Consider the following 15,899-nt stretch of genomic DNA (forward strand, 5'->3'; position numbering starts at 1 on the left):
TCAGACACTTAACCAACTGAGCCACCCAGGAACCCCTTAAGAAATAAAATCTTTAAAAAAACAAAACAGGGGCGCCTGGGTGGCGCAGTCGGTTAAGCGTCCGAGCCAGGTCACGATCTCGCGGTCCGTGAGTTCGAGCCCCGCGTCAGGCTCTGGGCTGATGGCTCAGAGCCTGGAGCCTGTTTCCGATTCTGTGTCTCCCTCTCTCTCTGCCCCTCCCCCGTTCATGCTCTGTCTCTCTCTGTCCCAAAAATAAATAAACGTTGAAAAAGAAATTAAAACAAAACAAAACAAAACAACATCTGAATGTCCCAATCAGATGTGAATATTTCTATTCATCAGTTTTTTGGATTTGTTTTATATTAATAGTGACACAAATAAATAATGATATTATTGTCATGAATCTAATATTTACAGAAAGATGAATAATTACGTGACTCATTAAATCATAAAAGGAAAACAATTGTATTTCTATATGCTATCAAGAAACTATTGAGGGGTGCCTGGCTGATTCAGTCGAGGGAAACGTGATTTTTGATCTTGGGGTTGTGGGTTCGAGCCCCATGTCGGGTGTAGATTACTTAAAATCTTTTAAAAAAAGAACTATTGAGAAATGAAATAAAAATTACCACTTGGAATATCAAAAAAAAAAAAAAAAAAAAAAGAACCAACATCAAGAAAGTGAAAAAGACAACTCACAGACTAGAAGAAAATGTTTGCAAATCATGTTTGATACAGGACTTATATTTAGAATATGTAAAGAATTCTGATAATAGTAAAAGAAAGCTTGATTTAAAAATGAGCAAAATATTTGGGTAGACATTTCTCTGGAGAAGATATATGAAAAGATGCTCAATATCATTAGTCACGAGGGAAGTGCAAATTAAAACCACAATGAGATACCAGTACACACACACTAGAATGGCTATAAAAAACCAAAAACAAACAAAAAAAAAAACAAAACAAAGCATGACAAGTGTTGGTAAGGATGTGGAAAGATTAGAACCTTCATATATTACTGACGGGAATGTAAAATGGTGCAGACACTGGAAAATAATTTGACAGTTTCTCAAGATGTTAGATGTAGAATTATCATGTGGCCCATCAATTTAACTCTGAGGTATCTACCCAAGAGAAATGTGCATGCGAATGTTCAGAGCACTATTTACAATAGTCAAAAGATAGAAGTGACCCAAATGTCTCTCATTGGATGAATGGATAAACAAAATGTGATACAGTAATTCTGTGTAGGAAATAGTTAACAGAGACCTGACACTGCTGTCTTTAGAAAGGCATGCTTGTGAAGTCAGCCCTTGACTAGCATCTGGGAACTTGAATTTTGGGAGTGTTCCCACCATTCCCTAACTGATAATAGGGGCTCACTGTGCCTAAACTGTTTGTGCAAACAGTGTGGTTTATACTTAATTAGGGTCCCAGGATACAATTTCAAGGTGGGAGAGGGGTGTTTCTCTCACACCACCAAGCAATTCTTGGACATCATTTGGGTGTCCTACATTTCAACTAATTCTGACACTATTTACCTTTAATTCTGATGCTGTCTACCTGAAGATAGTGTCAGATTGTACAGGCTAAGGCTCAGTCTTGTAAGACTGCTCCCCTCCTTCAGATGCCAGTTGCAAGCCTAGGGTATCACCTGTGCTTCTGACCAACTGGCTATAGATTGGAATTTCCAATTACCCCCTCCTTGGGTTTGATGAATTTGCTTGAGTGGCTCATAGAACCCAGAGAAATACTTAATTTGCTAGATTACTGGTTTATTATGAAAGGATATAACTTAGGAATAGCCAGATGGAAGAGACGCATAGGGCAAAGTATGGGGACGGGGTGCAGAGCTTCCATGTCCTCTCTGACTACACCATCCTCCCCAAACCTCCATGTGTTCAGCAACCCAGAAGCTCTCCAAACCCTCTCCTTCTGGGTTTTTACAGAGGTTTCACTACAGGCATGGTTGATTAAATCATTGGCTATTGGTAATTGATTCAACCTCTTGCTCCTCTCCTGTCCCTGGAAGTCAGAGGATAGGACCTCTAATCCCATGGTTGGTTCTCCTGGAAACCAGCCCCTGTTGTTAATTGCTGGCCAAAAGTCACCTCATTAACATAAGATCGCTTTATTGCTCTCATCACTTAGGAAATTCCAAAGGTTTTAGGATCTCTGTGCCAGAAATGGGTTGAAGATAAGGTCAAATCTATATTTCTAATCACAAATTGCAGTATCACAGTGCTCAATACCTGCCTTCCTTCTGAGAATCTGGAATTTTGGTACCTGGTGGGCAGAAGTGGTATATATGTGACTAGCTAGCCCCAAACAAAAACCTTGGGCACTGAATCTCTAATGAACTCCCCTGATAGAAGATACTTCACATGTATGATCAGTTTGTTGCTGGAGAAATTAACCACACCCTGTGTGACTCCACTGGAGAAGACTCTTGGAAGCTGGAGCCGGATTTCCTCTGGCCTTTGCCCCATGCACCTTTTATCTTTGCTGATTTTGCTTTGTATCCTTTTGTTGTAGTAAGTATCAGCTGTGACTATTAGTATGTCTTTAGTCCAGTGAGGCAAGTCCTAAGAGTCACCGAACCTGGGAGTGATTTAGGGGACTCCAAACACTCATGCAATGGAAGACAATGTGCCTGTAAAAACCAAATACTTAACGCTTGCTACAACATGGATGAATCTCAAAACCATAATGCTAAGTAAAGAAGTCAGATGCAAAAGGTCACATATTGTATGATTATATTTATATGAAGTGTCCAGAAAAGGCAAAGTAGATTAATGGTTGCCCAGGGCTAAGAGTGGGAATTAGGGTTAACTAAATGGGCATGAGGTTTCTCAATGGGGTGATAGAAATGTTCTAAAATCAGATTGTGTTGGGTTCCACAAATGTAAATATACTAAAAGTCATTTAATAGTACACTTTAAAAAGGCAAATTTTATGGTATATAAATTGCACCTCAATAAAGCTGTTAAAAATAGAAGAACTGGTGGAAATAGGTGTATTAGATAGAAATCTAAGATGGTCTCCACAAGCCTCACCTGGTATACACATACCTTTTCCAAGTTATTCAAAAATCAACTACAATATAGATGCTGCTATGAAGAGCTTTTGCAGATGTAGTTAAGGTCCCAAATCAATTGGCTTTAAGAAAGAGAGATTATCCTAAGTGAGACTGACCTGATCAGGCGAGCCCTCAAAAGAGGTTAGGCTTTTCCCTGAAGAAGATATTCAAAGTGTGAGAAGGATTTGATGTGAGGTAAATTCTCCTTTGCTGACTTTGAAGATGGAAGAGACCACGTGGCAAAGAATGTTGGTTGCTTCTAAAAGCTGATAGAGGGGCGCCTGGGTGGCGCAGTCGGTTAAGCGTCCGACTTCAGCCAGGTCACGATCTCGCGGTCCGTGAGTTCGAGCCCCGCGTCGGGCTCTGGGCTGATGGCTCAGAGCCTGGAGCCGGTTTCCGATTCTGTGTCTCCCTCTCTCTCTGCCCCTCCCCCGTTCATGCTCTGTCTCTCTCTGTCCCAAAAATAAATAAACGTTGAAAAAAAAAATTAAAAAAAAAAAAAAAAGCTGATAGAGCTCCCAGGCTAACAGTTAGCAAGGAGATGGGGACTTCAGTCCTACAACCATGGGACTGAATTCAGCCTGCTGCCTGAGTGAGCTTGGAACTGCATTCTTTCCCAATACCTCAGAGATGCACACACCCAGCTCATACCCAGCTCATACCTTGATTTCAGCCTCTCACGAATCTCGAGATCATGACATGAGCCAAAATCAAGAGTTAGACACTCAACCAACTGAGCTACCCAGGTACCCTCATTTTAAGTCACTGAGTTGTGGTGATTTGCTTTACAGCATTAGAAAACTAGTGTATAATAGTTATGGATATAAATGAAACAAGATTGGCCATGGCTTGATAATTGTTAAAAGCTGGATGATTTTAAAAAAAAGCTGGATGATAGATATAGGTGTTTCCATAACTGTTCTATCTACTTTTGTATATGTTGGAAATTTTCCTTAATAAAAAAAGTTCTTAAAAAAATACCCAGGACAACCACTAAAAGGAGTAGACTTAGAAAATAAAACTGTCAAACAGTAGAGAGGTCATAGAAACTTGGTCATAAAACCAACACAGTTTTAGAAATATTACTAGTTTAAATGCTCTGAGAGAGAGCTATGATTTTCAAATATCTGTGTGGACATGACAGGAGATGCTAACCTGGCAGTACGAGTTCATGCATTTGGTGGTCTCTGATATACCTGACTTTGGTATATGACATATTTGGTGTATGTGTTATTGTAGAAATAGGTTTTTTTTTTTTTAAGTGGAAATTAAATCTAATGTTCACAGAACCTCTCAATTACCTCCTTGGTACTTTAAGCTTCCATAAAAAAATTTATTGTGTAGAGTAAATTCTGAGCTCTCTAAGGCTTTTCTGGTTTGCCTCCTGCGTATCTATCCAGCTTCATATCCCACATTTCCCCTAATCCTTTGCTCTGTAGGCCCAAGCAGTATCAGACTACATACAGTCCCCAGAACACTCAATGTTCTCTCCTACCCATTCTCTTTCATTTATGCTCTTCACTCTCTCTGAAACATCCTTCCACCTGCTATCATTCTACTCCCTCTCTTTCCATAGATGAACACTTTGGAAAATCATTGTTTTAGTAAAACAGAGTAATTCTTACATCTCTGGCACAGTGTAGTCAAACAGACCTGAGTTCAGATCTCAGATTTACCATTTGCTTGTTGTGTGACATTGAGCAAGTTGGTTAATTCTTCTGAGCCTCCCTTATCTTATCTATAAAATGAGAATGCTAATATCTACTCTGAAGGTTTGTTACAATGTTAATACATCTGACGCTAGTAACTGCTGTTGCCAGTAGCAGTGGCAGTAATAGTATTGTTATGGTCAGAATCTAATTTTAGGTGAATCTGGTAGATTAGACTAGGATTCACTCCAAAGAACTGAGCGTTTGGGGATCAATAATGAGACATGCACGATTGTGCTGATGTACTTACTTTGTGATTAGGAATGATCTCATAAGATTCACCTTAGTCTCTTACCTCTCGGAGGTTCTTCATCCTGACATAGGAAGCCAACCAGACATACCATTGGTGATGACTAGACTCCAGGAGGCCAAATGATAAAACCTGGATTAGAAAACGCAAATCCGGTTGACTCCAATGCTCCAAGTTCTTGCCCTATACCATTCTGCCATCTTCATATAATTCTTGAATAGTATCAAAAGATACTTCATGAAATTCTGTTGTTTTGATATTTCTAGCAACTACTGGTAAAATTCTAAATATTACTAATTGCAGGAACTAATTTTAATATTTCTGAGTATAATTTTCTTTTTTTAAAGCTGATAATACCATGCTTAAAAAGTTTAGCTTTTTTTCTATTTGTTTATAGTAGTCCCAAACTCTTCAGCATGGAATCTAGTTAGGGAAACAGAAATATTGTCAGATCAGATAATCAGGAATAATAATAAGGTGCAGCAGGAACACTAAAAGGAGTCTGGAAAAGCTTCCTGGAGGTGACATTTATGCAGAAACTTAAAGGAAAATCAGCAGAAATAGAGTGTTCCAAAACAGGAGAACACTTCAGATTTGATCATTACACTAACCATTCACTCCTTACAGAAATATTTTGTTTCTTTTTTCTTTAGACTCTGCACTTAAGAAGGCTCAACTAGAAATAGAACACTTGAAAGAAAATTTGATAAAGTTGAAAGAGAATGGTGAGTCATGCATGTTAGTAGATATAATGTTTAATAATACATTAAACAATAATTTAATGTGTATTAAATATGTTTTAATATAATAATATCTTTAATAATAATAATAATAAAGCACTATTGCCATTGTTACTACTTATTTCTACTACTATTACTACTACTATCACTTACTGCTTACTAAGTAACAGGTATTCTCCCAGGCACTTTATATGCATGAACTCTAATCCTCACAACCCTTCCAAGTAGTATTATTATTCCCATTTCAAATACAAAAAAAAAACTGAGTTATGGCAGGTTAAGTGAGCTATCCAATAGCTACATTAAGTATTAATGAATTAAGTAATGCAGAGTGAGTATTAGAACCCACATATCTGGGTTAGTCAGATACTCATGTATCTAACTCCAAAACCTGTGGTCAACACAAATAATACCTATTTTGCCCCTGACATCAAGACACCTTATGATGAATTTTACAATACTTCACACACACGTGTTCACTGGGAAGCCAATAGGCTTGGAATCCATGGTGAATTAGTTAACCTGTCCCTGGCTTGACTGTAAAAATGCTACCAACTATAAATAATACAACAAAAGTTGAGTGTTGTAATGGTTAGCAACTACAAAAATAATTAAAAACGTGTTACCAGTTTTAAATAATTCTAAAATTGAGCTTACCCAGTGATACTGTGATTTATAATAAGAAATTTATATTTAGTCTTTGGCCCTGTTTCTGACACCAAGCTTCTAAAACCCTGCAAATTTCCCATGTGGAAATTTGTTAATGAGGACTCTTGGAAAGCCCCTGGTTTACCAATGCTGGAAGGGGACAGGGCTGGAGACTGAGTTTAGTCACCAATGGCCAATGGATTTAATTACTTATGCCTATGAATGAAGCCTTTATAAAAACCCCAAAGAACAGGGTCTGGAGAGCTTCTGGTCAGTGAACACATGGAGATTTGGGGAGAGTGGTGTCCACAGAGAGGACATGGAAACTCCTCACCCCTTTACTCATACTTTGCCCTGTGCATTTCTTCTATCTGGCTATTCTTGAGTTATATCTTTTTATAATAAACTGGCAATCTAGTGAGTAAAATGTTTCTCTGAATTCTGTGAGCCACTCTAACAAAGTAATCAGACCAAGATGGGGGTCGTGGCAACCTCTGATTTATAACCAGTCAGTCAGAAGCACACATAACAACATGAGCTTGCCATTGGCATCTGAAGTGGCGAACATTCTTGTGGGACTGAACCCTTAAACTGTGCAATCTGATGTTATCTCCAGCTAGATAGTGTCAGAATTGAGTGGAATTATAGGATGCCTGGCTGGTGTCCAATGATTGCTTGGATGTATAGGAGAAAAGAACCCTAACATTGTAATTGGTGATCAGGATTGTTAACCCTCCTTTTCAAAAGTATGTGATACAGTTATAAACACTGCCTCCTTAGTAATTGATAGAACAATAAAACAAAATCAGTAAAGATATGGAAGACTTAAGAACACTACCAGCCAACATGATAATTATAGAAATTGATAATTATGGAAATTTTTGATAATTTCTATAATTGATAATTATAGCAAACTCCACCAGATGACACATTCTTTTCAGGTATACATGGAATGTTCACAAGGAGAGACCATACTGAGCCATAAAATACATTTCTGTGGAAGAACTGAAATCACAAATTATGTTCTCTGACCATAATAGAATTAAACTGAAAAGCAATAACAGAAGTATGTTTAAAAAATCCCCAAATATCACAATTGCACCAAGAAGCATAAAATACCTAGGAATAAATCTAACCAAAGATGTAAAAGATCTGTATGCTGAAAACTATAGAAAGCTTATGAAGGTAATTGAAGAAGATATAAAGAAATGGAAAGACATTCCCTGCTCATGGATTGGAAGAATAAATATTGTCAAAATGTCAATACTACCCAAAGCTATCTACACATTCAATGCAATCCCAATCAAAATTGCACCAGCATTCTTCTCAAAACTAGAACAAGCAATCCTAAAATTCATATGGGACCACAAAAGGCCCCGAATAGCCAAAGCAATTTTGAAGAAGAAGACCAAAGCAGGAGGCATCACAATCCCAGACTTTAGCCTCTACTACAAAGCTGTAATCATCAAGACAGCATGGTATTGGCACAAAAACAGACACATAGACCAATGGAATAGAATAGAAATCCCAGAACTAGATCCACAAATGTATGGCCAACTAATCTTTGACAAAGCAGGAAAGAACATCCAATGGAAAAAAGACAGTCTCTTTAACAAGTGGTGCTGGGAGAACTGGACAGCAACATGCAGAAGGTTGAAACTAGACCACTTTCTCACACCATCCACAAAAATAAACTCAAAATGGATAAAGGACCTGAATGTGAGACAGAAAACCATCAAAACCCTAGAGGAGAAAGCAGGAAAAGACCTCTCTGACCTCAGCCGTAGCAATCTCTTACTCGACACATCCCCAAAGGCAAGGGAATTAAAAGCAAAAGTGAATTACTGGGACCTTATGAAGATAAAAAGCTTCTGCACAGCAAAGGAAACAACCAACAAAACTAAAAGGCAACCAACGGAATGGGAAAAGATATTTGCAAATGACATATCGGACAAAGGGCTAGTATCCAAAATCTATAAAGAGCTCACCAAACTCCACACCTGAAAAACAAATAACCCAGTGAAGAAGTGGGCAGAAAACATGAATAGACACTTCTTTAAAGAAGACATCCGGATGGCCAACAGGCACATGAAAAGATGCTCAACGTCGCTCCTTATCAGGGAAATACAAATCAAAACCACACTCAGGTATCACCTCATGCCAGTCAGAGTCGCCAAAATGAACAAATCAGGAGACTATAGATGCTGGAGAGGATATGGAGAAACGGAAACCCTCTTGCACTGTTGGTGGGAATGCAAATTGGTGCAGCCACTCTGGAAAGCAGTGTGGAGGTTCCTCAGAAAATTAAAAATAGACCTACCCTATGACCCAGCAATAGCACTGCTAGGAATTTACCAAGGGATACAGGAGTACTGATGCATAGGGGCACTTGTACCCCAAAGTTTATAGCAGCACTCTCAACAATAGCCAAATTGTGGAAAGAGCCTAAATGTCCATCAACTGATGAATGGATAAAGAAATTGTGGTTTATATACACAATGGAGTACTACGTGGCAATGAGAAAGAACGAAATATGGCCCTGTGTAGCAACATGGATGGAACTGGAGAGTGTGATGCTAAGTGAAATAAGCCAAACAGAGAAAGACAGATACCATATGTTTTCACTCTTATGTGGATCCTGAGAAACTTAACAGAAACCCATGGGGGAGGGGAAGGAAAAAAAAAAAAAAGAGGTTAGAGTGGGAGAGAGCCAAAGCATAAGAGACTCTTAAAAACTGAGAATAAACTGAGGATTGATGGGGGGGTGGGAGGGAGGGGAGGGTGGGTGATGGGTATTGAGGAGGGCACCTTTTGGGATGAGCACTGGGTGTTGTATGGGATCCAATTTGGCAATAAATTTCATATATTGAAAAAAAAATCTTCCTCATGAAGAAAACTCTGAGTTCAGATATCTTCACTAGTGAATTCTAAAAAACTTTTAAAGAATAAATAATACCAATTTTACATAAATTCTTCCAGAAAATTGAAGAAGACAGAATACTTTCCATATGGGCAGCATTACCCTGATAACAAAAACCAGGCGGAAATATCACAGTATCCCTGATGACTACAGAAGAACTTGTGAAAGTATGGAGAGTAAGAAGTAACTTTGGGAGTAGTTGTGTTTCTCCACAATGAATTGGCCAAATAAGTGGCTGTGCATCTATTAATAAGAACGACACAGATGTATGTGCATGACACAAATAGATGTCCGTGATACGTTATCAGGTGAAAAAAGCAAGTTATACAGTACTATATGCGGGACAGTGTTATTTTGGCTTTTATTTTGGGGGTCTGGGTGTATGTGTGTGTGTGCCCACAGGACTTTGATGAAGTGGTACACATTAATGTGGGGCAGTAGAGTCGTGAAGACACCGGAATAATTTTGCGTAAGTTGTAAATACCTGCTGCACTGAGTGTTTCAACTGTCTACCACCTACCCCACTATCCCAGCTCCTTCCAGCCCCTGTCTTCCCAGCCGCTAAAGGAATAATACTTGGCAGTTCTCTAGAATTTTCCTCCTGAGCTCATTCTTACAGGTGAAGGTCCATGCTTTAAGAGTTGTTAAATATTTTTAATAAAACCCTTGTCTGTATGTTAGAGTGTGTATATAGAATCTTTTGAAGAGTATTTACTAAGTATTAATATTATTTTGGGTGAGGGTGGTGAATAAGGGTTAAATGAGAATATTCAGTTTGAACATAACATTGTTTGTTTGTTTGTTTGTTTAACTAAAAGCCTATATTCCATTTGTGATCAGCAAAACAATATTGCATTTAAAACAAGCCATAATTCAACTGCATTTTTAAAATTTATGAAAACTAAAACTCTGGTAACCTCCAGTGTGGACAAATGGGGAGTGTCATTGTACAGAATGTAACTTTGTACAATCTTTTTGAAAATTTGTTTTGGCAGTATCTATTACATTTCCTAAATGCACATATCAGCTGATCCAGTGGTCCAATTTCTGGGGGTTTGTTTTTTGGAAGTAATGTCATAAGTACCTAAAGATTGATGAAAAAGGATAATGATTTTAGAATTGTTTATAAGAGCAAGTCATTGGCAACACACCTGAATCTTCGTCAGTAGGGGAAATGAACTCACTGGGCAGAATAAAATGAGAGGATGCGTTGAGACCAGTAGATTAGTAAGTGATGTATGAATAAAATGGACTAAAGTAAAGAGGAATACATTACTGATATGACACAGCTGCATACCCAAAATACATATTGAGTGAAAGAAGCCTCACACACAAAAAATATGTATATTAAGAATCCATTTGTATGAAAACCAAGAACCAGTAAAACTAATTTAAAAGTAGTTCCAAATGAGAAATGGCAAATGACTTTGTAAGGACAGTCCTGTAAAGACATCCATGATACAAAACAACAACAACAAAACCCACACATCGATATGGTAAAGTTGCAGACAGATTGTGTAGCATCATTTAAATCTTTGAAAAATTGCACAAGCCAAAAAACAAATGTCTCTGTCTCTGTATATATGCACCCACCCACTGACACATATACAAGGTGGGATTGTGAATGATTTTTTTTTCTTTTTGGTGTGTGTTCAGCACTTTTCAAATTAAAAAAATTACATGCTAAGAGGGGGAAAGGAAAAGGAAGCAAGGGGGAAAAAAGGAAGAAAGGAAAAATACAAGGAATAATTAATACAAACAGGTGATAAAGAGGGAAAACAAAGGAGACTCTTTTTTAAGTTTATTTATTTTATTTGTGTGTGTGTGTGAGAGAGAGAGAGAGGAAGCACAAGCCAAGGGAGGGGCAGAAAGGGAAAGAGAGAGAGAATCCCAAGCAGGCTCCATACCACCAGCACAGAGCCAGAGCCCTATGTGGAGCTCAAACTCACAGACTGTGAGATCATGACCTGAGCCGAAATCAAGAGTCAGACGTTTAACCAACTGAGCCACCCAGGTGTCCCAACAAAGGAAACTTTTAAGCAGAAGAAGAAAAATAAGAGAAATATATGTGGAAATGGCTAAAAAGAAACAGCTACAAATTCAGGAAAGTTTCCCATAGCAAGTTTGCAATAATACAGAAACTGATGAGCCCTGGAAAGAGCAGGTCTTAGAGTGGACTACCATTTTTTGGGCTGTGGTGCAGGCAGAAAGATGGTTTTGATACATTAACTTGATTTAGCTTAGAAAATCTGTCCATTCGCTGCTCGTGGCTCACCATTTGTTATCTGTGGGGCCCTACCGTTGCTGAATAGAAGTGTCTAGGAGTGTATGTGGTATGTATGAGAGATAGGACCACAAGCAAGTAGGAAAATAATTTTCTCTGCTGCTGAACTTCTAGGAGGTAGGCTCCACTGCTTTAAAAGTACATCTCCTCCAAGAGCCTCTAGTGCCAAAAACCCTATCCTCAAAATATCCAGCTCTGGGGCGCCTGGGTGGCTCAGTTGGTCAAGCGTCCGACTTCGGCTCAGGTCATGATCTCACGGTCCGTGAGTTCGAGCCCAACGTCGGGCTCTGTGCTGACAGCTCAGAGCCTGGAGCCTACCTCAGATTCTGTGTCTCCCTCTCTCTCTGACCCTCCCCTGTTCATGCTCTGTCTCTCTCTGTCTCAGAAATAAATAAACATTAAAAAAAAAAAGTTTAAAATATCCAGCTCATTAGTCTGGTGTGAGAAACAAAAAAAACTGTGTTCTTTTCTCTGTTTTAGATTCAATTGACCTACAGAAAGCAAAGGAACGTAATCAGAGACTGGATGAAGAAATTCTGGCTTTAAGAAATCGTGTTCGATCACTTGACTCAGAAAAAAAAGTGCTTGGAGAAGTAGTAAGTTGTTGAATGTCATTTGTTCTTAGAATTTATTTAAATGTGTATAAAATAACAATCAGCAGCTAGAGCAACATAGATATGTATTACCTATATATATATGATTGTATATATATAGATATATAGATATATAGATATATATATAGTCATTAATGAGGACTGATACTGGCGGCTATAGCATCCCAGATAGATGCCATACTGTGACTTAGATGACCTATCAGTATTTATATTTTATACATTTTAGCTGCCTGTGCTAAACAGTAATGTTACTGCTCTTATGTCAGTTTAGGACCTTTTTAATAAGGATTTAGATACCAGTTTACACTTAATTTAGCAAATAGAAATTATTATTCTATTATATTGGATAAATTTGAGTTGTGCCACATTGTTGAATTATTTCTTTTTAGTAATGTATTGATTTTTTTAATTTTTAGTTTTTTTAATGGCTGTTTATTTTTGAGAGAGACAGAGACAGAGCATGAGTGGGGGAGGGGCAGAGAGAGAGGGAGACACAGAATCTGAAACAGGGTCCAGGCTCTGAGCTGTCAGCACAGAGCCCAATGAAGGGCTCAAACTCACCAACTGTGAGATCATCACCTGAGCTGAAGTTGGATGCTCAACCTACTGAGCCACCCAGGCACCCCTGTATTTATTGATTTTTAATATGGACTTGTAAGTTCTGGATATATGTCTCTTCAATTTTAGTTTATATTCATTTTACAGTCATATCTCTAGTGTCTCACACAACAGCCCACATAAACTAATTGCTCAAGTAATTTTGTTGCAAGAATGAATAAATACCCAAGAGGATGGCTGTTATCAAAACAACAGAAAAAAAAATGTTGACAGTAATATGGAGAAATTGGAGCCCTTGTGCATTGTTATTGAGAATGAAAAATAGTATTGCAGTGACTATAGAAAACAGCATGGTACTTTCTTTAAAAAGTAAATGTAGGGGCGCCTGGGTGGCTCAGTCGGTTGAGCGGCCGACTTCGGCTCAGGTCATGATCTCGCGGTCCGTGAGTTCGAGCCCCATGTCGGGCTCTGTGCTGACAGCTCAGAGCCTGGAGCCTGTTTCAGATTCTGTGTCTCCCTCTCTCTGACCCTCCCCCGTTCATACTCTGTCTCTCTCTGTCTCAAAAATAAATAAATGTTATAAAAAAATTTTAAAAAAGAAAAGTAAATGTAGAATTACCATATGATTGAGCAATTCTGCTTTTGAGTATATACCCAAAGAATTGAAAGCAGGGACTTGAACAGATTTGCACACTCATGTCACAGCAGTGTTATCCACAACATCCAAAAGGTTGAAGCAATGCAAGTGTCCCTTGATGGATGAATAGATAAACAAAATGTGGCACATACATTTGGAATACATAGATAAACAAAATGGAATATTACTCAGCCTGAAGGGCATTCTGACCTGTGCTACAACAGGGATGAAACTTGAAGACATTATGTTAATTAAAATGTTAGTCACAAAAGGACAAATAGTGTATGATTCCCTTTATATGAGGTACCTAGAGTAGCAAAATCACAGAGACAGAAAATAGAATGGTGGTTGCCAGGGGCTGGGGGGAAAGAGAGGGACAGAATAGGGAGTTCTTATCTAATGGGTAAAGAGTTTCAGTTTTGGAAAATGAAAAGAATTGTGGAGACTGATGATGGTGATAGTTACATAATAATGTGAATGTACTTAATAGTACTGAACTGTGTGCTTAAAAATGGTCAACATGGTAGGGACGCCCATGTGGCTCAGTTGGTTGAGCGTCCAACTCTTGATTTCAGCTCAGGCCATGATCTCACTGTTCATGGGATTGAGCCCCAAATCAGGCACTATGCTGACAGTGTGGAGCCTGCTTGGGATTCTCTCTCTCCTTCTCTCTCTGCCCCTCTCCCATTCATGCTGTCTCATGCTCTCTCTCTCTCAAAATAAATAAATAAATAAAACTTTTTTAAAAAGGTCAACATGGTAAATTTTGTGTTACGTAGGTTTTATCATAATTTTTAAATGTAATCATAAGCATGAATAAACAATGACTGTTCAAGTTGTCTTAGTCTTTGTAAATTTATATATTTAATACTGACATATACTTATATGTTTAATACATGCATGTACATATATACACCTGCATGATAAAATTCAAGAAGGGTACATCCCACACAGTGTTGTTTCTGGAAAGGGAAAAGGGATTGTGGCGTAAGGTTATGATAGGATAATATCATTTTTTTTAAGTTTATTCATTTTGAGATAGAGCGTGTGAGTGGGGGAAGGGCAGAGAGAATGGGAGACAGAGAACCCCAAGCAGGCTCTGCCCTGTCAGTACAGAGCCCGACTCAGGGCTGGAGCTCAAGAACCATGAGATCATGACCTGAGCCAAGATCAAGAGTCAGAAGCTTAACCCACTGAGCCACTTTTTACTCTATAAACCTATGTGTGTTAGTTGAATTTTTTTCGTGAAGAATGTATTCATGTATTACTAGTACCTTTTAATAGCAAAGAAAACCCCCTCCCCAACCCCGTACTCTCATATTTAAAATACTTTTGTATTTAAGGTTGAAAGTCTCAAAGGAAAGATTCATGAATCTCAAGAGAATAAGCAACTTGGAAACCACTCCCCTGGGAAAACTGTGGGTGCTGAACAGAGAGAACAGGTATTTGAAAGTCTATTCTGTCTGGTTTCATATTTTGAAGTGAGTCCCATTTTTGCAGAGTATACCAGAGTGATTGGTGCTGATCATTTATTACTCTCCTCTTATTGCCTCTTTTTCTATTGCTCAGCCAATTAGAGTAGAGGAAGAAATTGGGGTGCAGAGGATGTGTTTCTGTTCACTTCTTCCCCACAGGGGAAATGTATGTGAAGAATGTGATGGATTATTTCTTTTAAAGAAAAGAGGAAAGGAATCTTACAAAGAGACAACCAATTTGAGCATTTTAAATCATCACAATGAAGTTGATTTATAGAATCAACCAATGGTGGGAGAGGGGGTAGTTGGAGCCACACTTAAAGTAATAAACCAGGGTAGAGAACGAGAAAGGCCTAGACGCCATGTACAGTGTCTAGTCTTTTCAGTGTGATCAGCATCTGAAGCGGTGGACAAAGTGATCGGCTTTAGGGCTGGAATGAAGCAGGAGCCAGTATGTGTTAGATAGGGCTGTTTCAGACACTCAGGGCAAGGAGCTAGACTGCTTTGGGGGGCTTTCCTCTTATATACTTAAGATGAGTGACATCCCTTGTTGCTGAGGGGTCTCATTCATGAGAGCTGTTTTTATTGTAGCTCCCTGGGCCCTATAGCCCAGACCTCTTAGGTATCATGGAAACTACAGCTACAGAATTTCTCGGTTCTGACCCAAGGAGTTAGTGTCCTTTCTTGTCTTCCAAAACCCTTTTCCATACAAGCAGTACATTTTTGTAGGAAAGAAAGGAAGAAAAGCAGGGAATGAGGAGTGGAGGAAAGAAAAGAAGGAATTTACAATCAAGACTGCAGTAACTTTTACCAAAATCATTCCCCAAACACTCAGTAGGGCTCTAGTTACAAGCAAGTTGATTATTAATAACTATTTTGATTAGTTTCTTACTTATCCTTCCAGTATGTCTTTATGCAAATGTAAGAAATTTGAATATTTACTCAGATTTCCTCCTTTCCTGATTTCTTTTTCTTTTTACTTCTG

At 38.5% G+C, this 15,899-nt stretch overlaps 1 protein-coding gene across 1 annotated transcript in view; it reads left to right on the forward strand.

Moving 5' to 3' along the window:
* The window catches only part of CCDC30 (coiled-coil domain containing 30), a 130,153-nt gene that overhangs the window by 25,821 nt on the left and 88,433 nt on the right, over window positions 1-15,899 (forward strand). Inside the window, exons 9-11 of the mRNA XM_040455907.1 lie at window positions 5,692-5,763; window positions 12,111-12,226; window positions 14,783-14,881. Coding sequence (XP_040311841.1) covers window positions 5,692-5,763; window positions 12,111-12,226; window positions 14,783-14,881 — 287 coding nt within the window. The remainder of the gene's footprint in view (window positions 1-5,691; window positions 5,764-12,110; window positions 12,227-14,782; window positions 14,882-15,899) is intronic.

The sequence above is a fragment of the Herpailurus yagouaroundi genome, unplaced genomic scaffold, assembly GCF_014898765.1.
Source record: "Herpailurus yagouaroundi ecotype Mexico unplaced genomic scaffold, PumYag 77, whole genome shotgun sequence".
NCBI lineage: Eukaryota > Metazoa > Chordata > Mammalia > Carnivora > Felidae > Herpailurus > Herpailurus yagouaroundi.